General features: G+C 42.4%; 1 protein-coding gene and 1 non-coding gene across 2 annotated transcripts in view; both read left to right on the forward strand.

The window, feature by feature from the left end:
* Positions 1–22,981, forward strand: part of EDC3 (enhancer of mRNA decapping 3) — a 51,984-nt gene that overhangs the window by 19,865 nt on the left and 9,138 nt on the right. Inside the window, exons 3-4 of the mRNA XM_068991411.1 lie at positions 3,021–3,340; positions 11,871–12,206. Coding sequence (XP_068847512.1) covers positions 3,021–3,340; positions 11,871–12,206 — 656 coding nt within the window. The remainder of the gene's footprint in view (positions 1–3,020; positions 3,341–11,870; positions 12,207–22,981) is intronic.
* LOC138095574 (small nucleolar RNA SNORA70) lies at positions 16,439–16,567 on the forward strand. The gene has a single exon (XR_011146330.1). It is a non-coding gene; the product is annotated as a small nucleolar RNA SNORA70 (small nucleolar RNA).

Here is a 22,981-nt window from a genome sequence, read left to right on the forward strand (position 1 = left end):
GCAATATTATATTTAAATGTGTCAGATTTAGAATCATCTTTTTGTTTTCTTTTACGGTTTCAGATTTCCTTTCTCAGTTTTGTATTATTTGTTCTTTCTTATATGTAAAGCCTTTATTGATTCCCCCCTCCCGTCCCCCCACATAACTATCTCTCTTTGTAGATTTGTATTATAATTTATCTCCAGAGACACACTCTAACTAGTAGCTAAAGTCCTTAGCTATAGGAATGTATTTTTTCGTTAGTGTTTGCCAATAGATCTCAAGCTTAGATGTTGTCCTCACATCCCTCTTTTCACAAGTTTCACAGAAACCTTCCTTTCTTAACGTTTTTTTAAAAAAACACTTTCTGGCAAGAGCTTCCTTGACTTCCTAAACAACACCCAGACCTAACCTTTTCTGTAGGTGTGTATCCCTCCTTATTGCTTACCTCCTCTGAAGTCTTCACAGAAGGTATACCCTTCGTGTTCAAGGCTAACCTTATCACATATGCTTTGTGTTATCGTTTTCTGTATCCTTTGAGACCCTACCCCTTTTCTTTTGTGTCTTCCCTTTCAACCTTTATACTGTCTCTCTTCTCATCACTTTCTAACTTTCCCAGGCCTCTCCCATAGTAAAAACACTCCTCCCCTAAGCGCACACACCTTGCATTTGCCACTAGTCCACTGTATTTCCCTGACTAAGGACACCTTTCACCCAGGTTAGAAACTTAGGAATCATAATGAATTCTTCGTTCTCTTGATCTTCATGTTCAGTTAGTCACCAAATTCTTTGGATTCCAAATGTTTTTTTTGGTTCCATCCTCCTTTCTCTCTTTGCCTTGTCGCTTGCTGTATCAGTTCAGTTCAGTCGCTCAGTCGTGTCCGACTCTGTGACCCCATGAATCGCAGCACGCCAGGCCTCCTGTCCATCACCAACTCCCGAAGTCCACTCAGACTCATGTCCATCGAGTCAGTGATGCCATCCAGCCATCTCATCCTCAGTCGTCCCCTTCTCCTCCTGCCCCCAATCCCTCCCACCATCAGAGTCTTTTCCAATGAGTCAACTCTTCGCATCAGGTGGCCAGAGTACTGGAGTTTCAGCTTCAGCATCATTCCCTCCAAAGAAATCCCAGGGCTGATCGCCTTTAGAATGGACTAGTTGGATCTCTCCTTGCAGTCCAAGGGACTCTCAAGAGTCTTCTCCAACACCACAGTTCAAAAGCATCAATTCTTCAGCGCTCAGTTTTCTTCACAGTCCAACTCTCACATCCATACATGACCACTGGAAAAACCATAGCCTTGACTAGATGGACCTTTGTTGGCAAAGTAATGTCTCTGCTTTTCAATATGCTGTCTAGGTTGGTCTTAACTGTTCTTCCAAGGAGTAACCGTCTTTTAATTTCATGGCTGCAGTCACCATCTGCAGTGATTTTGGAGCCCCCCAAAATTAAGTCTGACACTGTTTCCCCATCTATTTCCCGTGAAGTGATGGGACCAGATGCCATGATCTTATACATCCCCTCTTATTTCTGCCTCATCTCCTAACTGGTGCCCCTGCCTCTAGTTTCTTCACTGTTCTTATAGACACCAGAAAAGCCCAGTGTGATTATGATCTGATCCCTAATTTTCTCTTCAGCCTTAGCTTCTGATGGCCCTCTACAAGCATTTGTCTCTTTAGTAACGCTATAACATTTACAGTAACAACAGTAACATTTGCAGTTCCTCACATGGCCTCAGTCTCTGAGCCTTGGCTTAAGGTGCCCCTTTCCCTCCCATACTCTGCTTGGCCAACTCTTATTTTCCCTCCCCAACCAGACTTGGCTTAAGTGCTTCATCCATCTCTACCAGACTAACATGTATTTTGCTCTGGGAGGCTCTAGTCCCCAGTACACACCTCTGTCATAGTATTCAACACTTTTGATTACCTACTTGAATTTTCTGCTGAACAGACTTCGAGTTCTGTGTGAGCATATGTTACTTTTCGTCTTTATATACCCCGCTTCTACTACGGGGGTTACCACATAGTAAGTACTCTGTGTATACCTTTTGAGTGAGCAGGTAGGTAAATGAATGAAAAAAACCATTAAGCATTCTAGAAATCTAAGATATTAATGATGGTTTTATGATGAACAATAGGTCTCTTTATTGAAGTATAGTTGATTTGCAATGTTGTGTTAATTTCTGCTGTACAGCGAAGTGACTCAGTAACACACACACATTCTTTTCTATGTTCTTTTCTATTATGGTTTATCCCAGGATATTGACTATAGTTCCCTGTGCTATACAGTAGGACCTTGTTGTCCGTCCATGCATATGTAATAGTTCGTATCTACTAACCTGAAATGCCCAGTCCATCCGTTTCCCACTCCCTTAACAATAGGTCTCTTTTTTGTTTTCCTTTTCTAAGGTTTTAATTTATTTTTGTTTCTTTTCTAAAAAATTTATTTATTTTTAATTGAAGGATAATTGCTTTACAGTATTGTGTTGGTTTCTACCAAATGTCAACATAAATCAGCTGTAGGTTTACCTATGTCCCCTCCCACTTGCACCTCCCACCGACTTCCCTCCCCATCCCACCCCTCTAGTTGTTACGGAGCCCGGTTTGAGTTCCCTGAGTCATTCAGCACGTTCCCATTGGCTCTCTGTTTTACATATGGTAATGTATGTTTCCGTGTTACTCTCTCCATACATCACACCCTCCTCCCTCCCCGCCTTAGCCGTGTCCATATTGCCTGTTCTCAATGTCTGTGTCTCCGTTGCTGCTCTGTAGATAGGTTCATCAGTTCCATCTTTCTAGATTCCATATACATGTATTAGTATACGATATAACAATAGGTCTCTTTTAAAGGTCAGTGCTGTGTCCATTGAATGTTGGTGGCTAAGTCTTGTCTTTAAGTACGCCACCATCTTTTTTAGGTTTTGCCTTTGATGACTCATTGAAATGAAGCCCTCCAAAGGTGTGGCTTGTTGCTGATGATCTCAGTTTCATCACTGTTATCACTATTTTAGTTTTGAGACTTGGACTCTTTTATGTATTTCAGGGCAGGTGACATTACAGAATTAAAAATTCTGGAGATACCAGGCCCTGGAGAAACCCAACATTTTGGAGATCTTCATCAGACAGAATTAGGCTCCTCTGGTGTTGGTTGCCAAGTTGGTATCAATCAAAATGGCACAGGCAAGTTGGTCAAGAAGCCAGCCTCTTCGAGCAGTGTCCCTCAGAACATCCCCAAGAGGACAGATGTGAAGAGCCAAGATGTTGCCATCTCTCCCCAGCAGCAACAGTGCTCAAAGAGCTATGTGGACAGGCACACGGAATCCTTGAGTCAGTCCAAAAGCTTCCGTCGTCGGCACAACTCTTGTAAGTTGGATTAAGTTAATGTGTTTTCTTAGCTTGATGTTTCATGTCCACTTATCCACTGCTGTTCTTTAAATAAGTCCTTTATTACTCTAATAAAAGATCCTGGCAGGGTTTCACAAAAATATAGCATGGTTCTTTTATTCCGGTGCTATTTCCTCAAGATGTTAAAGGGAAAGGAAATAAGCTGTTGAGGCTCACACCTGCTCCTTGCCCTCTCCCAGCACTTCCTTTTCTTCAAAAAATGTCAGTGATCTGGCTCGAGTTCACATAGACAGAAGTGATGTTTTTGATCTGGTAAATGGTAGTGATGTCTGAGTTGAACCTGCATTCAGGCTGTTCTAGGGGATTCTTGAATACGTTTTGTTCTTGTGGTTTACCTCCCATCCTCAGTTAGAGGAGAGGAAGGGATGGGCCTAGACATCTCTGTGATCTTACAGTTTCTGACAGACTGACAGTTTTAAATTTACTGTGTTCACTCTCCCTGCCAGTCCACCAAGGAGAGCATACACTGATGTGTGTGGATGTCCAGTTCTGCGTGGTACTGACAAATTGTTGAGTGCCGTTTGCTTATTACAGAACTGTAGTTAATTCACCCTGAGTCAGGTATGCTCTTTCATGTATTTATTGGAATAATGTTATAGTAGTGAATTATAACAGATTCACTAGAAATTTATGTGGCCCTTCAGAAGCCAAAATTTTTTAAGTTTTGAAGATGCCTGATTTCCATGAGTATAAACTATTGAAATTTGGGGGAAAAATTTTTTTTTAAAAAGGTATTTCAAGGCACTTTTCCTTCAGTGCTTCTTAAATAACTATCTGAGTTGACCTGAGACTGAAATTGAATTGTTAATTCTTCTCTGTCCTTTGAAAAACTGTAGAATGCTTGGGTAGAAAATGACTTTTCCCATTTAGACTTTAACCTTCTCTGTTTCTTTATTCTTTCTTTAAAACAAAACAAAAAAACGCCTTTTTTCTTTACCAAAAAATTGGCTTGCTTGTTAAAAGTTTGAATGTTCAAGCAGTTTATAATCTCTCATGCAGGAAGATAATCTTCATTAGCAATTTTCAAATTATTTTTTCCTACATATTTTCCCCATTAGTAATATCTTACATTACTGTGGTACATCTGTTACATTTAATGAACCGGTTTTGATACATTAACCAAAGTCTATATTTTATTCAGATTCCCTTAGTTTTTACCTAATGTCCTTGTTACAGGCTTTCATCCAGCACGCCACGTTACATTTAGTAGTCACGTCTTCTCTTGGCTCTTACGGTTTCTCAGACTTTCACTGTTTTTGATGATCTAGACAGTTTTGATGAGTACTGGTTAGATATTTTGTAGCATATTCCTCAGTTGGTATTTGATGTTTTTTTCTCATGATTAGACTGAGGTTATGTGTTTTGGGAAGGAAGACACATAGAGAGGGTGTCATTTTCATTGCACCATATCAATAGTGTGTGCCGTCAGCATGATACGACTTTTTTTCTTGGCTGCCCTCGGTCTTGTCGCTGCAGGCAGGCTTTCTCTAGTTGCAGAGCATGGGGGCTACTCTCGTGTTCTTCGGGCAGGCTTCCCATGGTGGTGGCTTGTCTTGCGAAGCACAGGCTCCTGGGCGTGCAGGCCTCAGTAGTTGCAGCACGTGGGCTCGTAGTTGCTGCTCACGGGCTTAGTTTCCCCGTGGCTTGTGGGATCTTCCTGGGCCAGGGGTAGAATTGATGTGCCCTGCATTGCCAGGTGGATGCTTAACCACTGGACCGCCAGGGAAGTCCCACATTGTATTTCTTCTGACACTGACGTTGATTGCCTGATTGAGGTGGTGTGTGTCAGATTTCTCTTTGAAGTCAGTATGTGCAGCTCACACCTAAGGAGTGGAGAGTTATGCAGACTATCTACATAAGTTACTTGGAATTCTTCTCCACTAGAGATACGTCTCTTCTTTCTCATTTATTTGTTCAGTTATTTATTTTTATCAGTATGGACTTACAGGGCTTCTCTGGTGGCTAAGCGGTAAAGAATCCACCTGCAATGCAGGAGACGTAGGTTCGATCCCTGGGTGGAGAAGGTCCCCTGGAGAAGGAAACTGTAATCCACTCTAGTGTTCTTGCCTGGGAAATCCCATGTCAGAAGGAGCCTGGTCGGCTGCAGTTCCTTGGGGTGGCTGAGAGTCTGACATAACTTAGCAGTTGAACTACAACAACAGGGACTTACAAGTGTTTATTTTACACTTTGGCTTATAATTCAATGCCACTTTATTTTGGTAATCAAGTTGTTCCGACTTTGGCCACTGTGAGCTCTTGCAGTTGGCTTCTGTGTCCCTTGGACATGCTCTCATCATTGTGGATGGGTTCCCCCTCCCCCAGTACTTCTTACTATCTACCACTACAGGATGCTCCAGGTTTATCTTCTATATTTCCTGCCCCAGCCCTAGACTCAGCCATGTCTCCAGGGAGTCCTGTCTCCTTTTATTGGAGAATGGCATTACAAACTGCTGTCTAGGTACTAGGTGTGCTCCTTGCTACCGGGTGTCACCCTTTCAAAGGCTGACAGAGCAGGAAAATATATATGTGTATACTTAACCAGCATAGATACATATATCTATAAATACTTCTATATGTAACCATCACTACTAGATTAAGCTAAATGAGTTCATGATGTGACCAAGTTTAATCCATTACCACATGGATCATTCTAGCCTCCTCCTCATCTGTAACCTCTCCCTCCAGCTGTGAGAAACCCATACTATCTGCCATCTGACTTAAATTATTCAATTCCAGTATATGTATCAGAATTACGGTACTAACCCTAAGGTATACCCCCATTCCCTTCATTGATTTGTTTCATGTGTTTATAACAGATTGTTTCCCTGCATTCTGCATCCCATCTGGGGATCCTCCAAACTCCTCCCTCTTTTGCATACATTAAGGCTCACTCTGTACTCTAGAAAAAGTTCTGTGGGTTTTAACAAATACATATCTTATATCTAATATCTTTACAATACTAAGCAGAATTCCTTGTGTTTCACCTATTTAGTCCTTCCCTTTTTCCCTCCCTGACTGCCTGCCGCAACCCTCCTCCAAACAGCTACTGATCTTTTTACCATCTACCTCTGTAGTTTTGCCTTTTCTAATCACATAATTTAAATCACACAGTATATAGCCTTTTCAGAGTAGCTTCTTTCACTTAACATTATTTATTTAAGATTCATCCATGTCTTTTTGTGGCATGATAGCTTATTTCCTTTTATTGATGAATAATATTCCATTGTATGGATATAACACAGTTTGTTTATCCATTTACCTTTTGAAGGACATCTTGGTTGCTTCTAGCTTCTGGTGATTATGAACAAAGCTGCTGTAAATATTTGTGTGCAGGTTTTATGTGGACAGGACTTTTTAGATGAGTTGGGTAAATACCCATGAGTATGATTGCTGGATGTATGGTGAAACTATCAGTTTCTTTCTTTTTCTTTTTTCCCCTGATACTAACAGTTATAGCAACTCTTTTGAAGAGTACAGTTAACTTCAAAACAAGTAATTTATTTGATCTTTAATAAGTCACTCTGATCTAGTAAAAAGTGGGGTCACTCTCAGAAGTATACTCTGGTTGGTTGATGCTTCTTTTGCTTTTGCTGTTTGATCCATTCTCATTTCCTAGATTATTACTGCATGTAAATAAGGTTAAGAGATCATGGACAGTAAAATGTTGGGTTCTGTTTCCAAAAATTTATTTTGAATCCAGATTTGTGTGGAAGATGGCCATGGCCTGGGAGTTCGGTGATTGGATGTGATAGAATTGGTTTGTGATGGAAAGCAGAGTAAATTTATTTAATCAGCAAACCCTGTAAAATAAGAAGAAAGGTCTGCTGGGAATTGACTGATTTAGCATTTATGTAGCATTTTAAGGATGTCAAGGAAGTATATTGGTTTCTTCCCACCACAACTGTAGATTATTAATGTTTTTTTCCATTGATGGAAATGGAGATTAAGTATTTTTTTCATTAGAGAGCTATAAATCAGGTTTTTTCTGGTGTGTGTAGATTGATGTTGAGACTAGTAGATTGATAAAGCTATAAAAATATAATTTCTCATAAATTCTGGCTTTTAACTGTCTCTCAAAGTTAGTAATGAGTTGTTGAAGGATTTGTTGGTTCTAGTTACCTAATCCAACATTGATGAGAGAGTTAGCACGGGCAGATTTTAATCTCTTCTTTTAGGTTGAGAGTTGAGAGGGTGGTTATAAAGAATAGTTTCTATAACCGTGATTGCTGAACTAACACTTGATTATTTGTCAAGTAGGTGAATGGAACATTAGTTCCACAGAGCAGAGGGAAACCTCTTAAGTCCTCTTATGTGGTCTGTTTAATGTAACAGTGATCCCACCATCTAAGGTCCTAAGATTATTTTTTGCTAAGTTTTCATGGTCCTTCTGAGGTCCTAATGTGACTTCATTACCTCCTTGGATGTGCTTCATATATCCAGCAAACTTGAAAACCCTGGTGCTGCTGCTGGAACCCAAGAGGTTGATTGATTACTAGGGTCTAGAATTTGGGAGTTGAAAAGAAGGTACTAGATACTCTCAGGAACCTCCTCATAAAGCCCATTGAGACTGGCACTAAAACGTTTGTAATTTGACCTTCAAGTGCCCTTTAGCGTGCTAAGTGCAGGACAGAGTTCCCCTTTACAATATGTGTGTGACAAACTCCAATAAATAAGTAGCACTGAGTGTTACACAACAATGGGTTTGTTATAAGTTATCCTGGCCAAAGAGCCTCTGTGCCAAAGACTGGCAGCAAAATGGCACAGGAAGGCGGCCAGCCTCTAGTCTTAACACACTTGGCCCTGGTAATTGAAAGGTGAAGAAATCTGGGAAGCACTGTTTATCTTTTCCAAGGGAAGTGCTTTTCTCTCCCAGGGGCCAAAGGCCAGTCTAATACAGAGCCAGGCCCTTTGGGGTGAGTAAGCCAAGTTTTGAGATAGTTTATTCCCCTAGGACTTCCTAATATTTTTTTTAAAGTATGAGGGAAGGGAAGAATAAGGGACAACTAAGCATGTTAGCCTGCCTTTAATTTACCTTACATTCTCTTTATCTTTTTCTTGCTAATATGTGATGTCATAGTATTTCCTCTTAGAAGGAAATTATTTTTTTTGCTCTCTGCTTTATTAAAAGCATTTGGAGCATAGCTGATCCTTAGTGTATCTCTGTCAAATGAGTGAATGGAAGTTCTGTATTCAGCGGGAACATGAGAAAATAGCTGATGCTTTCTAAAGTAAGAACTGTGGGTTTGTGAGTTATGTTTGTAGTTTGTGTCAAGCCACCAATGGTCTCCTGTTTTGCTGCTTTTCCTCTGTCTTCTTTCCCATTGATTAATTGCTTGTCTTCATCTGTCACTGAGATAGGTTCAGGACAGTTTAATGTCAGTTCACGCTGCACTTGACTGAACGCCTTTCCTCTGAAGTCCTTGCCTCATGCTCCCTCTTGTATTGTTGTTGACAACTTCATCTTCCTGTCCTTTTCAGTCACGCAGCATGCTTGGCGTAGTTTTTGATGGTTCCCTTTCTTTCTCATAGGTTAGTCTCAGGTTTCCCTTTCTTTTATAACCTGAGTTTTGTTTGTTTGTTTGGGGGTTTTTGTTTTTTGATGTGGCTGTTTTGATTTTTAAATTCATCAGAGGTGGGGTTTTTTTGGTATGCTTATGGTGTAGGCGTGGTGTTGGCTGGCAGATCTGAATGACAAGTGACAGACTTAACACCTTGAGTAAAACAGAGATTCAGAGAATTCTGGTTAAGTTCAGTTAATTTCAAGAAAAAAATATTTTTCCTTTTTAATTTTAATGGCAGTCTTAGCTGGAGAAAATACCTCTGAGAGGCATGATGTAGAGCAGAGTGAGCAAACTTCTTCTATAAAGGGTGAGATATTAAATATTTAAGGGTTTATAGGCCATAATGTCTCTGTCTCAAACATTTAACTTTGTCTTTGTAGCCTTAGACAATATGTAAACAAAGGAATGTGACCATATACCCATAAAACGTTATTTACAGAAGCAGGTGATGTTTGGGCTGGATTTGGCCCCAGGGTTATGATAAAGAGTATACACTTAGGGTGAAGTGGTAATCCATATTGATTCATGTTTGGAATAACTTTGTTTATTTTTTAATTTTGGAGGCTATCTTCTTAGGTCTGGTTAATTTTTAAAAACACTCTGGTTAAAGAAGGCCTGTAAGAGGAATAGAGGAAGTGTTATCTCTGCCATTCTTTGGTTCCCTTATGGTTGCGTTATTGGCATTATCTTTATTGCATAGTTTTTTTTTAAAGGTATCTTTTAAAGCCACTTACTCATTTTTGTATGCTTCAGTAGTTAAAAATGTATATAGTTGTACGGCATGAATGTACTTAATACTGTTGAACTGTACACTCAGAATGGTTTAAATGGTAAATTGTATGTTATGTGTATTTTACAACAGTTGAAACATTTTGATGTAAATCCACTTGTTGTTATGGAACATTGCTCATTCCTCAGGTAGCTCAAATACTGCCAGTGACTGGGTAGTGTGAAACTTCTTAAGGGTGCTGATTTCCATCTGTGCCTTAGGTTCCTCTTTTTAGTTAGAAGAAAAAGTAAATAAAATACTCAGTATCTTTTCCCCACATCATCCTTTGTGGGTCATCAGTGGGTTGTCCTTTGCCCTCCTGGGTGTGCACACAACCACTGGAGAGAGACCACTGGGCCAAAGACCTATGTCCTAATGTTGACTTAATAATATTGACTTAATATAGAGGCAGTACAATGACAGTCCGCAAACTGGACTTTTTCTCTTGCCTTGCTTGCAAATATTGCTAATGGTGTTATCCTGACCGTGTATTTTCATGCTTGTTCTCTCCCATTCCTAATCCAGCTCTGTTTTCTCATCCGTGCTTCTATAGCACTTTATGTAAACTTCTCATTTTATTTTATTTTAGTTATTATATCTCTCCCTCCTTACGGGTAACTTGTCTTGATTATGTACTGTATTCCAGGTACTTAGCTGTTGCACACAAAATGCTCTCATTAAATGTTTTTGTCAAATTATTGAAACTAGAACTTCACCCACACTTCGACAAGCCTCTCAGTGGTTCGTAATCTCAGCTTTTTATAGTGACTCAGCCACTTCCTTCCTTTTATAATTTTGGTCAGCCTTCGATTTTTCTCTGAGGCCTAAATCTCATCTTTACTGCCAGCATAGCCCTTTTCCATGTCAATATTTGGCACGAGGAAGATTTAGACATGAGTTACATATGCATAGTATACATCTTGCAGAATAATTATTGTAATTAATCTTGCTGATGTGGATTTATTTGTTAAATATTTATTGACCGACTGCTGTGTACTAGAAACCCTGTTAGGGGTACCACAGTGAGCATTTTACATACAAGAAAATTGAGAAGTTGAATGATAGATATAAGATTATATAACTTGTTAATAACAGAACTGAAACTAGGTCCTAGGTCTCCTGACTCATGGTGCACTGGATAGAAGGGAGTTGCTGTGAGAAGTTAGAGCAGTATAGTTGGGATGATCTGTATGAGGGGGTTTGCTCATGATCATCCCAGTCTCTGCTTGAGTGTTTTAAAAATTGAGGCGCTCAGTCTTACAAAAAGAAGTACATTATGTTTATTCAGACTATGTTGAAGGTTCCATTTGGCATACCAGTCACCTGGTTCATCCTTTTGGGGTGGTCAGATGGGGATCAAACTATAAATTCAGTTCAGGATTCTCTGGGAAGGTGTGGTTTGGAGAATTCTGTGGGGTCTTTGCTGCTGGAGGAGTAATTGACTGACATGTGGTGGCCAGATAGAGTCTCAGAGACAGAGAGTGACTTGAGTGCTGTGGTGTTGATATGCACCTTGGTGTGGCCTCTACAGGATTACGTCAGTATGGTCCTTGTCATCATTTGATGGTTCAGAAATTGCTAACCCAGAGTGATAAAATTTTAAGAAAAGAGGTCACCAGAAGATCTAAACACAGGCCTGTAAGTCAGAATACATCAACTTATAGTGGCAGATGTATATCCGTCTCAAGATCTGTAATCTGTCTAAACCCAGGGATTCCCTTCCTGCTGAGGTCTAGCCTGAGACTGAGTTAAAAAATCAGAAAATGGCTTGCTTGGTAAGCATGGAATTCAGAGCCAGTTGGACAGAATCTTTCTTTGAACTTCAAGCTATGAGGACTTGGCCTTCTTTTACTCTGGTTATTTCTCTTAATCAATGGCTAGACATTCAGAATCAGACCACCTGGACTTGTGTGGAGAGACTGCTGTATTCTTGCCCTCCACTTTTTTGATATAGTCAGTTGTCAAAAAAGCCTTGATCATTACCAATTCCTTTATGAAGCTCAGAACTTCAGATTTTCAGGAGTACTGTGTATTTCATATTCACTGTTACTTGGGTACTTTATGAAATCTACTCTTCCATGAGATTTGTGGTAATTTGTGTTCTCCACGGAGCACTTTGTGTGAGCATACTGACTTTAGTCCCTGTTTTTTTCTGCAGGGTCATCCAGTAGCAGGCACCCAAACCAGGCAACTCCAAAGAAAAGTGGCTTAAAGAATGGCCAGATGAAGAATAAAGATGATGAGTGTTTTGGGGATGATATTGAGGAGATCCCAGACACAGATTTTGATTTTGAAGGGAACTTGGCCCTTTTTGACAAGGCAGCTGTGTTTGAGGAAATTGATACCTATGAGAGGAGAAGTGGTACCCGTTCCCGGGGCATCCCAAACGAGAGGCCTGCTCGGTACCGCCACGATGAGAACATCCTGGAGTCAGAGCCCATTGTCTACCGTCGGATCACAGTGCCCCACAGTGTGAGCAAGGAATTCTGCACAGGTACGTTAACCCCACACCCCACTGGCTATTCCTCACCCCCGCCACACTTTTTTTTGGTGCTTGAAACAGAGTGATGCAGATTCTGAGTCAGAGTCTTGTAGTAGGAAGTGGCTTAAGTGGCATGGTCATTGGCCCATTATATCATCTTTTAGAGATTGTGGCCAATTTATCATCCTGCTTACTGCTCGATTGGGATGGGGGCTGATTTTTCTACATATCCATTTATATCCTGTGCCTGGCCGATCTGGTCTGTCGTTTATTAAGTAGGTTATGGTTAACAACTAAAGGCATAGAGGCTAACTCTTTAGCTTGACATACATAGTTAGATCTGTTTTCACTTTGGCTTTCCTATTACTGCCTGTAGATTTTACCAGAATTTCAGCTCTGTTGCAATGGTTGTTTGCTGGGGTAGGAAATGGTCAGAGCTGAGTGGTTGAAACCATTGGCTAAAAGTAGGGTTTCCATAAATTACCTTTGTGTACTATACTGTCCTCATCTCCTGCTGGCCCTGGTCATTGAGGAGCTAGTCGTAAAGTTCAATGACATTAGTCTTGTAGTAGTACCTATACTTGGTACCTTGGTAGTTATGTATAGGTCACTGTGTCTGTTAGCTCAGTAATTTTAAAGTCTTTATCTCTCTTTTAGCATAAGAATCTTTTCTTCAAATGTGGCCTTTGAGGCAGCTGTGGGACAGGTGGTCTGTGTCATCCCTGTCTCTGTCCCTTCCGCCCAAACCTATTAACTTGGCTTCTTGGAATACAAATAGAAACTATCGTTATTGAGTGATTTGGGAGCTAAAGGGGGAATCATGTTCATTTTAATAAGGATAATAATCATTTTGGCTTGAAGTCTTGAAAATAGGGTAGCAGTAGCTTGAAAGCTAGTAGCAGTTACGGGAGATTTATGGAGACAGCATAATTTCATTTTGGGGAAAATCAGATACGGTGTGGCATTTTTGTAGACATCAGCGGGGCTCTGTTGTATTGGGTTTTGCTGTGTGTGAAAGGTTCCATGTGAAAAGAAAATAAGCAGATTGTCAGTAAAAGATAGAAATTAGTAGTCTTTCTTAACCTTTCAGACTCTGATAGGCATGCCTCTTTGCTAACATAGATTACTTAAGTGACACCAGCAGTGTGACTTGATGGATTCCTTTAATTTTTTCTTTTTTTTTCTTTTTAACCACCTGTGTTAAGGCAAATAACTTCATTCAGCAGGCTAGCAATATACTCAGATCCTGCCACCCATCCATTTTTAACTGCTCTCCTTTTTACTGCCCTCAGTGACAAAATAAGCTGCTTCTACTGGTAAATCTCTGGAAGCTGAGGTGGTTGGCTCATGTTGTATGTGACTTCCCGGAGGTTCCTAAGCTTGGGGAGATTATGGCCTGCCTCAGAGTGAAGTGGCTAAAAGGGAGACAGTAGCTGCAAAAATCAGGAAAGATTCTCAGATCCAAAAGAACCTAAAAAAACATTTACCAAGGTAGACAACAGGAGAGGTGGGAACTTTTTCTTACTGTGTACTTCATTTTCCCAGCTTAGTCTTCACACTTTGTTTAATTTAATGAAAGAAATGAAAGTTCCCTCCTCTTATATTTTTAAATCACAATTGTGATTAACAGACATACTGCAGAGCACATGTGCTAGACGTTGGCCAAGAACTCAGGTATGGCTGCTTGTGGTGTGTCGCAGCCAGTTGGATTTCACTGGAGCGTCGACAGTGAGGGGAGAAGAGGTCCTGTAGCGTCATCTGTCTGGTTTTTCTCTTTGTTCTCAGCAGTGATAAGGAGTGAAATTGAAGTCCTTTTGTCAGGCAGGGTCTGTGCTGGAAACAGAGCGAGCACGCAGTTATCTTGCTGAGCAATTTCTCCCACAAGTGATTTGTCTCCGCTCCGGCTTCAAGGCACAAGTCTTGAAGCAGGTTTTTACTCAGTGTTATTCACATAGTGCCTGCCTGGGGGCACTTTTCCAGTTGGATCTCCTATCCAAATGTTAGTATAAGAATAAGGCTGCTGCTGCTAAGTCACTTCAGTCGTGTCCGACTCTGCGACCCCATAGACGGCAGCCCACCAGGCTCCCCCGTCCCTGAGATTCTCCAGGCAAGAACACTGGAGTGGGTTGCCATTTCCTTCTCCAATGCATGAAAGTGAAAAGTGAAAGTGAAGTCACTCAGTCGTGTCCGACCCTCAGCGACCCCATGGACTGCAGCCCACCAGGCTCCTCCATCCCTGGGATTTTCCAGGCAAGAGTACTGGAGTGGGGTGCCATTGCCAATGAGGCAAACTGTCTGGAAAATGTGGGGAAACAAGCTAGGACCAAAAAAGTTAGATTACTTGATCACCTAATGTAATTTTCTCATTTTTGCAGGTTGAGGACATTGAGGTCCAGAGAGGCAAGGGCACTTACAAACCTTATCTGTCACTTTTCTTTTCCTTTTCTGAATGTAGATAAGTTAAAAGAGAAAGAAGGATATGAGAAGGATAGTGTAATGGCACTTAGATTATAATATAGTCTTTTCTCTTTTCTTCCCTTATAAGTAGACCAACTTAGATCAGCAATTGTGAAGAGTGGCTTGGCTTGCTCCCCAGTCTAGCCTGTGGCATTCACGTCCTAGAACTCCAAACCTATTTCCTGCTAATACCCAGAGTTGCAAAAGAACAACATGTTTACTACCCATTTGGTAATGGTTTGGGTGTCAGGAATCTGGCAGCTCGCTGCTGATATCCTACACATTGGCTGCATGCTAAGTGGTGTCAACAGTTTCTAAGCTGTTATTCTCTCCTTGCTCATATTCCTCTTGGCAGTACTCTTTGCCAACTGTGTGTGTGGTGGGGGCAGTGTTAAAAAAGGTCTATTGATTGGGAAAACACATTCAGGAAGCAACTAAATTTAGCTCTTTGTTTAACCCAAATCTTTTCTCTCTGGAAAGCCCCTCTGGGTCCTTGAACTGCGCTCCTGTCTCCAGCAGATTGCCGGACACTGCTCCAGCTTGGACCTACCCTGCTAAATAATAGTAGCCAGCGGCGGCAGACATGTTAGTTAAGTTTGGCTATAGAATGCAAGGTGTGTGTGAGCACTCTTATGTTCAGAGGTGAGAGGTCCCCGAAGAACACCAGTTAGGAGAGTGATAAGTCTTCAGAGAAGAATCTTTGCTCAACAGTAATAATATTGTAAAAGTCATATTTAAGATAGTTTGGGCCAGTCAAAATGCTGTGCTTATTATGTGTAAGTCACTCTAAGACAGTCCTTGCACCCATGTTGTTAAGATGTACTGGGAAATGGAAAGATACCATATATGCTTGAAGTCCAGTGAGAATGTGGACATTAAATCCATGGGGTGTTGAGAGGCAGAAGAGGTCCTGAAGGTGGGGTGATCAGGGAAAGCTTCATAGAAGGGGCAGGGCAGAAGCCTTGAAACAGTCTTGGGCAAGATTTCATCAGAGAGGAAGAGGAAGACATTTATGGGTAGGCTGGGCAGATGCTGGTGCAGAGTGTGAGTAAAGGGCTGTGTGGGAGATTGGCTGTTGGCTGGTTTGACCAGGGTAGAGATTTTTGTGGCAGGTGGAGGGAGGAGTGGGAGTTGAAAACAGCTTTAGACCAGAGCAGAGAGAGCCTCATGTGCTAATGCTGTCCCCTGTTTTATGGCCATGAAGAGCAACTGAAGGATTCTGAAAAAGACATGATCCAAAAATCTGTTTTAGAAAGATTTATTAGTCTTTAGGAAGACAGGTCTTATATAGAATTCAGGTTAAAATTTAAGGAGAGAGACCAGAGCAGGAAGAAAAGTGAGGCTGATGACACAACTCATGTGTCAGGAGTTTGGACTTAGGAGTAGAAAAGAAGACAGACATGTGAGAGAAGTGACAAAGGGGAATTTGATAGGATTTCATGATTGAAAACAGATTGAAGAGGGTTGAATGAGCAAGAGGATTCAAAGGCATAGTATGTGCGGGGCATTAATGGCGATGAGAGTCTGGTTGTAGTTAGATTGCATGAATTTAGAATAGGCCAAGTCTACATGTTTTTGTGATTTTCTTCCTGCAGTGCTTTTTGGCTGAGCCCTAAGAAAGCAAATAGTAGTGTTGCCACACTAAGGGACGTGCTAATCATTAAAGGCTTCAGTGAAGAGGCTTCTGTAGGGTCAGAGAATTGAGTTATGTAGCCATGTGGGGACTCCTGAACCTATTTCCTTATCTACAAAGGGATACTACTTGTCATTTAAATGAGGTCATGTGATTGCAGCCAATCAAGCTGACCGTGCTGTTTTTCCCGCTTCCCCCGGGGGCCTGGTGTGCAGTGGCTGCAAACAGCGCCCTCCCTGGTAGTGTGTGCAGCGTGTTGCCCTAAGGGGCCTTGAAGATAGCCCTTTCCAGTAGACGTTCGTGACGGCCATGCTGTCATCAGTCTAGGCTCCAGACTTGTATGTTAGGTGCCTTTGGAAAGCCCCAGGGCACAGTGACCAGGGTCCACACTGGCCAAGCCATGATGTCCATTCATACCAGGCTTCAGAACAAGGAGCATGTGATTGAGGCCCTCTGCAAGACCACATTCAAGTTCCTTGGCCGCCAGAAGATCCATATCTCCAAGAATTGGGGACTTGCTAAGTTTAATGTGGATGAATTTGAAAACATGGTGGCAGAAAAGCGGCTCTTGAATGGTTGTGGGGTCAGATACATCCCTAATCGTGGCCCTCTGGACAAATGGTGGGCCCTGCACTCACAAGAGCCTTGGCGCTGCCCCTCCATACTCATGCTCACCAATAAATCCTGCTTTCCTGTCAAGGAAATGTAGAAAGCAGCTAGTGCAGTGCCCAGCTTATAATTATTGTTCAGTCAGTAGTGTGAGTTGCAGAGACATTCACAGTAAAGTTACTTCAAAGCATCAACATTTATAAAATTTTTACTAGGCACTAATTTTTCTGGATCCTCTGGATAAGTCATTGTCCATCACCTCAGGGGCCTTAGGGTATAGGGTAACCAGATATGTAAACAAGTAAATTATGGAGGTGTATGCAAGATTTAGAGGTGGCAGAAAGGGGAGGGGAAGGAGAAACATTATGATCGATGTCATAGTATTGGATGTTCGGGGGTATCAACTGTATCCTGGGCACCATTCTAAGCTCTTCATATGCTTATCACAGTTTTCGTAACATCTCTGGGATTACACTGTTATACGGTTTTATGTATTTATTTTAAAATTTATTTGTTTTTGGTTGCGCTGGGTCTTCTTTGCTGTGTGCAAGCCTTCTCTAGCTGTGGCAAGCAGGGGCTACTCTTTGTTGCGATGTGCAAGCTTCTCGTTGGGTGGTTTCTTGTTGTGGAGCATGGGCTCTAGGTGTGCAGACATCAATTGTTGTGGGCTTAGTTGCCCTGCAGCATGTGGGATTTTCCCAGACCAGGGATCAAACACGTGTCCCCAACATTGGCAGGCAGATTCCTGTCCCCTGTGCTGCCAGGGAAGTCCCAGAGTTTTGAGTTTAAGTTCAAACTAAGGGCTGGGGTTCTGGAGCCATCACATTATGGCCTGACACCTGAGTTTTGATCAAGGTACCAGTTTGTCATTTTAAAAACTGAATTGGTCTCTGCAAATGTGACTTTTTTGCTATTATATGCTCTTTGCCATTTCACAGCCACAAGTGTCTAGCCAGAGCAAGGAACGAGTTTGATTTCAGTGTATCCACCATCCTGCTTGAATTCAGTATATCAGAGCTAAGTTAGTTATTCACTCCCACCCATATCTTTTACTCCTTAGTATTCCCATTTCTTTTAGTGGAATCACTATTCTTTTAAGTGTCCAGCGTGAAACTTTGTGGCTATCTTTGCCTCTTCCTTCTCATAAAAATTCATGACTAGAAAGAACCCTGGAGGCCATTTTTTTCTAATTTAATAGACACTGATTTCTTTGCAGCAGTTTTGACAAGGAGTTTACCTTTATCCTCAGTGTTCATTGACTCCAGAGTCTCTTCTTCATGTGTGGCCCTTGAAATTGTCATGATCTTCTAGTTTATGGTGCTACCCTGCAGGCTCCCTTTGTCTCTTGAAATTAGTTCTATATAACATCATCCTGTATGAAACAACCCGGCTTATAATGCCTTCTGACGTCTGGCCCCGCCCACCACCCTAAGCTAGTCCTCCTGTGGGCCTTGGACTCCTGGCAGGGAGTTTTCATCTGCTCCTGCCACACCCGTTCCAGCCCCTGGATTTGTTCATAGCCCCTCCCCCACCCCAGTGTGCTCTCTCTCTTATCACTGTGACTAGGATTCTGCCTGTCTTTCAAGTGTGGTTCAGATTGAGGGTTTCACACTACCTGCAACTCCTGGCTTGAAATCCACATTTTACACTTGTGGTCAGGCTAACACAGTTTTGTGTTCTCTGGGATTTGCACACATATATTTTTTTCTTCCAGCTAGATTGTAAGACTAAGAATGTGGTTTGTTCTCATATTCTTTCTATTTATTCTGTTTCCTGCCATTCCCCACCCTACCACTGGCTTGATGTATTATTACATTTGTAAACATTTGTTGATCATATTTGGATCTTTCTTTTTTCTCCCCACCTTTAAAACATTTTTTTATTTATTTGTGGTTGTGCTGGACCTTGGTTGTGGCCATGTGGGATCTAGTTCCCTGATCAGGGATAAAACCTGGGCCCTCCTCATTGGGAGCATGGAGTCCCAGCCACACTGGACCACTAGGGAAGTCCCTCCCCAACTTTTTATATTGAAAAAAATTCAAAATTTCAGAAAAGTTACTAGAATAATATAATGAACAAATTTAGATTCACCAGTTAACATTTTGCTACATTTACTTTATAGAAATGGACACACACCCCTGAACAACCTGAGATTTAGTTGAACTCATTATATTTCGTTTTTTACGTTTCACCCCTGCTTACGTATGTATTCAACAAGATGTTGCTCTCTTCAGTCACACTACAGGTTTGCCCTCAGAAAATTTAAAATTAATACAGACGTATTATCTAATATATATTTCATATGCAAAGCTTTCCTGTTGTCCCAATTGCGTCCTTTATAGTTGTATTTTTAATCAACCATTGCGTGTTACATTTATTTGTCAGGTCTCTTTCATGTCCTTTAATCAGGACAGTTCCCACAACTTTTGTTGTCTTTTGTGATACTGACATTTGTGAAGAGTCTAGACCAGTTGATTTATAGAATACCCCTTAGTTTTGATATATTGATTGTTTCCTTCCGATGTGTTTCTTGTTAAACATTTTCCCCAGAGTTTGGTGGTGCTCTGTCTCTTGCGGGGTATCACATGGTGAGAGGACACAGCATCAGTTTGTCCTTCCCTGAGGCAAGTTTGATCACTTGGTAAGGTGTTGTCCAACAGATTTCTTCTTTGTAAAGATACTTTCCCCTTTGTAATCAATGAGTCATCTTTGTCAGGAAGTCCTTTACCTCTTGAATCCAAAGCTTGTTCCACTAGAGCTTTAATCTGAAGGAATGAGGTCCAGTGAGGCTAGGAGGTTGGTCTTATTGTTACTGGAGGAAGGAACAAGTGGGGAGTCAGAAACATCTTACCCACACTTGCCTTTGGTTACAGCTGGACTCTTATCCAGCTGCAGAATGGAATGCCCCGAGGCTGTTGTACAGGTTTCCTTCCCATCCATTCGTGAATTCAGCACACGCTTCTGTAGCCCCTCCACTAGGCACTGTGCTAGCACTGAAGGCGCGGTGGGAAAGGGGATATGGCAGTGAGCAAGGCAGACAGAGCTCCTGCCTGCGTGGCGCTTACAGTCTAGCAGAGTAGATAGTCCAGAGGAAGGCACAGGTTATTCACAAACTGCATTAAGCACACTGAAGGAAGTAAGCAACACGCTGAGACTGAGGGGTATTTAAACTGAGACCTGAAGAAGGAGGAGTCAGCCACGTGTGGTGTGGAGGAGCGTTGGGAGAGAGAGGAGAGCGCCAGAAGAGGGGGAGCGCGCGAGGGAGTGAGCTTCCTAAGCCCACACGGAACCTGGAGCACTCAGGACCCAGAAGGCAGCCAGAAGCCTCGAGCCTCTAGGGTTGAGCTCCAAGGTAAAGGAGCTGTAGTATGCGGGGCCAGATCATGGGAGGCCTTGTGGACTCTTATAAAGAGTATTAGGAGTGTTTAGCTTTCTTGTAACAAATTCTTCTTTCAAAGGTACACCTGACACCAAATTGCGTTTTATGGCAGCCTTAATATATGTCTACAGAGGCTGTCTGTACATTGTGGGTCTGAAGGTGTGAATTTACCAGTGGTTTTATACTCCAAAAAGGAACGCATGATATGACCACCCAGTTATGTGACCACCACAGGGTGGAATAAAAATTCATACTGCTAGAGAAGTCCCTGTGCCTGTAACTGAGCTCTGGTCCTCATTGAGAAGACATGGGATACACACAGCCTTTCCAAGTACAAGGCCCTGCCAGTGTGAGGATTGAGTTTGGACTGGAGAGGACACTTTGCCGTGGGAGCCTTGTTACACAACAGAAGGGCTGGGAGGTTTGAAGGAGTGGGAGGGATGTACATGCAGAGGCTGTGGAGGAAGACTTGACGTGCATGGCACTGGAAGGCTTCTGAGGGTGTGAGGACATGTCCGCGTGTCCATAAGGGAGGGAAAGGCCCCAGATGGTGTGTGCTGAAAGGAGCAGTGTGAAAGTGACAGAGACAGGAAGAAGGGGCAGCGTACATGATGCCCTGCCTCTATCTGTGGGGCGAGCTGTGCGGGGAGGAAGCGTCTTCTCTCCTGACCTGTACTGGGTGTGCTTAAGCCATTTTCCTTGATACCCTGAGGTTAATTAGATCCTAAGAAGGGCTCTGCTTGTCACGAACTGGCTATAATTATATCTCTCTTATTTCACCGACAGCTGTAAAGAACATATTAATATTGAGAAGCCCTACCCACTAATGTTATTGCCTTGGTTCCCAAACAATTAACATCCACCTTCCAACCCAAACATAACTGGGCTTGGCCCATGTTCAGGCTTCGGCAGTGTTATTGTCTGCACTTCACACGCTATGTTCTTGGTGTCCTTCCTTCGGAGTTTATTTTATTCCCTCTGCCTGTTTCTGATAAGCCAGGCTGCCTGTTGGACTTTGTGCGTAAATGTTGAAAAGGAACATTTTGTGGTGCTGGCATGTTCCTTTAGAGATAGAGTAGAGTACGGTGAAGTCCTGGATGCCGTGACTGGTAGACTGAACAGAAAGGATTCCTGGCCAGATCCTTCCCTGGGCTACAAAATGTGCCAGTTCATCAGGGCCCCTTCCCCCTGGCACAAATCAGTGAGATATTATAGACATGGTTTCCAGCTGCAGTAGCCAGCCATCTAGAGTAGGGTAAGCTCTCTTCCCGCTGTACCATCAGTCTTGTGCCTGTAAGAACTGTGAGGAGAAAGCAGAAAATGCTCAGCCTGCCCCTGGAGAGCCCTCAAAACTGGAGAGGAGGCACCTGCATGTGTCACGCAAGACCTAGTTCCAGAAAGGAAGTTTGGTTAGTGGAGTGCCAGGCACAGGATGCACTGCCCTGGCCTGTTTCAGATTCACCAGAAAGGGAATAAGTAGGCAAAGAGCTGCACAGACTGAAGGGGAAGCTCGCCTTGCGTGACTCTGCAGGTGAAGAGGGTGTTTGAAGTAGGCAGGTGCGTGACTTGTCTGACAGGTTTAGGGTTGTTAGTGTCTTAGGATTCCTGAGAATTCATTCACCCTTTTCACACTGCTATCAGTGGTTCCCAATTAGTTCTGATAATATGTGCATGTCTGAAACCGACCATAATAAATGGCTGTTTAATCAGCTGTTGACATGCAATCAGGCTACAGCCTCCAGCATCAGCATCTGGGGTGTCAACGGCTCACATTTCAGAAGGGGCGAGGCGAGGCTCACTGCCTGTCATGTCTGCCCCCAGCAGGATTAGGACTCAGACAGGTGGAGGAGCTCAGTTAACCAACAGGATAGTGTTCATTTTGACATGGAGATGGTTTTTATTATTACATTATTATTTTGCCTTTCCTTGAGAGAATACAGACGTGGGTACTGTAAGTTCAGTCTTTATGCTTGGGTTTCTGTTGTTAAAATGTATAGCCACAGCCTGATTCTCTGTGGTTTTAGGGATCTATGTAGGCAGGACTGGATAACTGATAGAACCTCAGGAAATTTCTCCTGAAATCATCAGTGAGGAAGAGAAATTTTTCTCTACAGGGCTCTGGAACCAACAGGATGGTGATGAACTTTCTGATGAAAACTTCTGCCTTAGAGTTTTATACATTTGAGTACCTAATGAGATCTTGCCTCTTTTGGTAAATAAATACAGCTGAGATGACAGAACTGAGGCGGGGGTCGAGGAAGGAAGAGTCTTATTTCCCTACTCAGAGGGGTTTACAGTCCAGTACAGATGAGGACACAGGATCTAAAAAGGCACCTGAGGGACTTCGGTGAGCGTCCAGTGGTTAAGACTCCACACATCCAATCCAGGGGCCCCAGAGTACATCCCTGGTCAAGGAACTAGATCCCACATGCCAGCAGCAGATACATTTTTAAAGTGGTGTGGGGGGCATGTGATCCATCCAGACAAAACTAGATACATGCAAAATCCCTTGATAACTTGCTGATTGGAACCTGTGTTTCTCGGTCTTCCAGGCAGAGAGTTTGCTCCCTTGGGGCCAGTCCAGTGGCTTTAACCTTTGTAAGGTGGCATTGGATGTCAAGGCAAAAGATCACAATTTTTGACTTTGCTGTTTCTTTCCTATCCTGGTTTTCTGGGCTCTGAAACAGCACCTTGCTACTGGACATGTAA

This window comes from Capricornis sumatraensis, chromosome 19 (assembly GCF_032405125.1).
Source record: "Capricornis sumatraensis isolate serow.1 chromosome 19, serow.2, whole genome shotgun sequence".
Classification (NCBI taxonomy): Eukaryota; Metazoa; Chordata; class Mammalia; order Artiodactyla; family Bovidae; genus Capricornis; species Capricornis sumatraensis.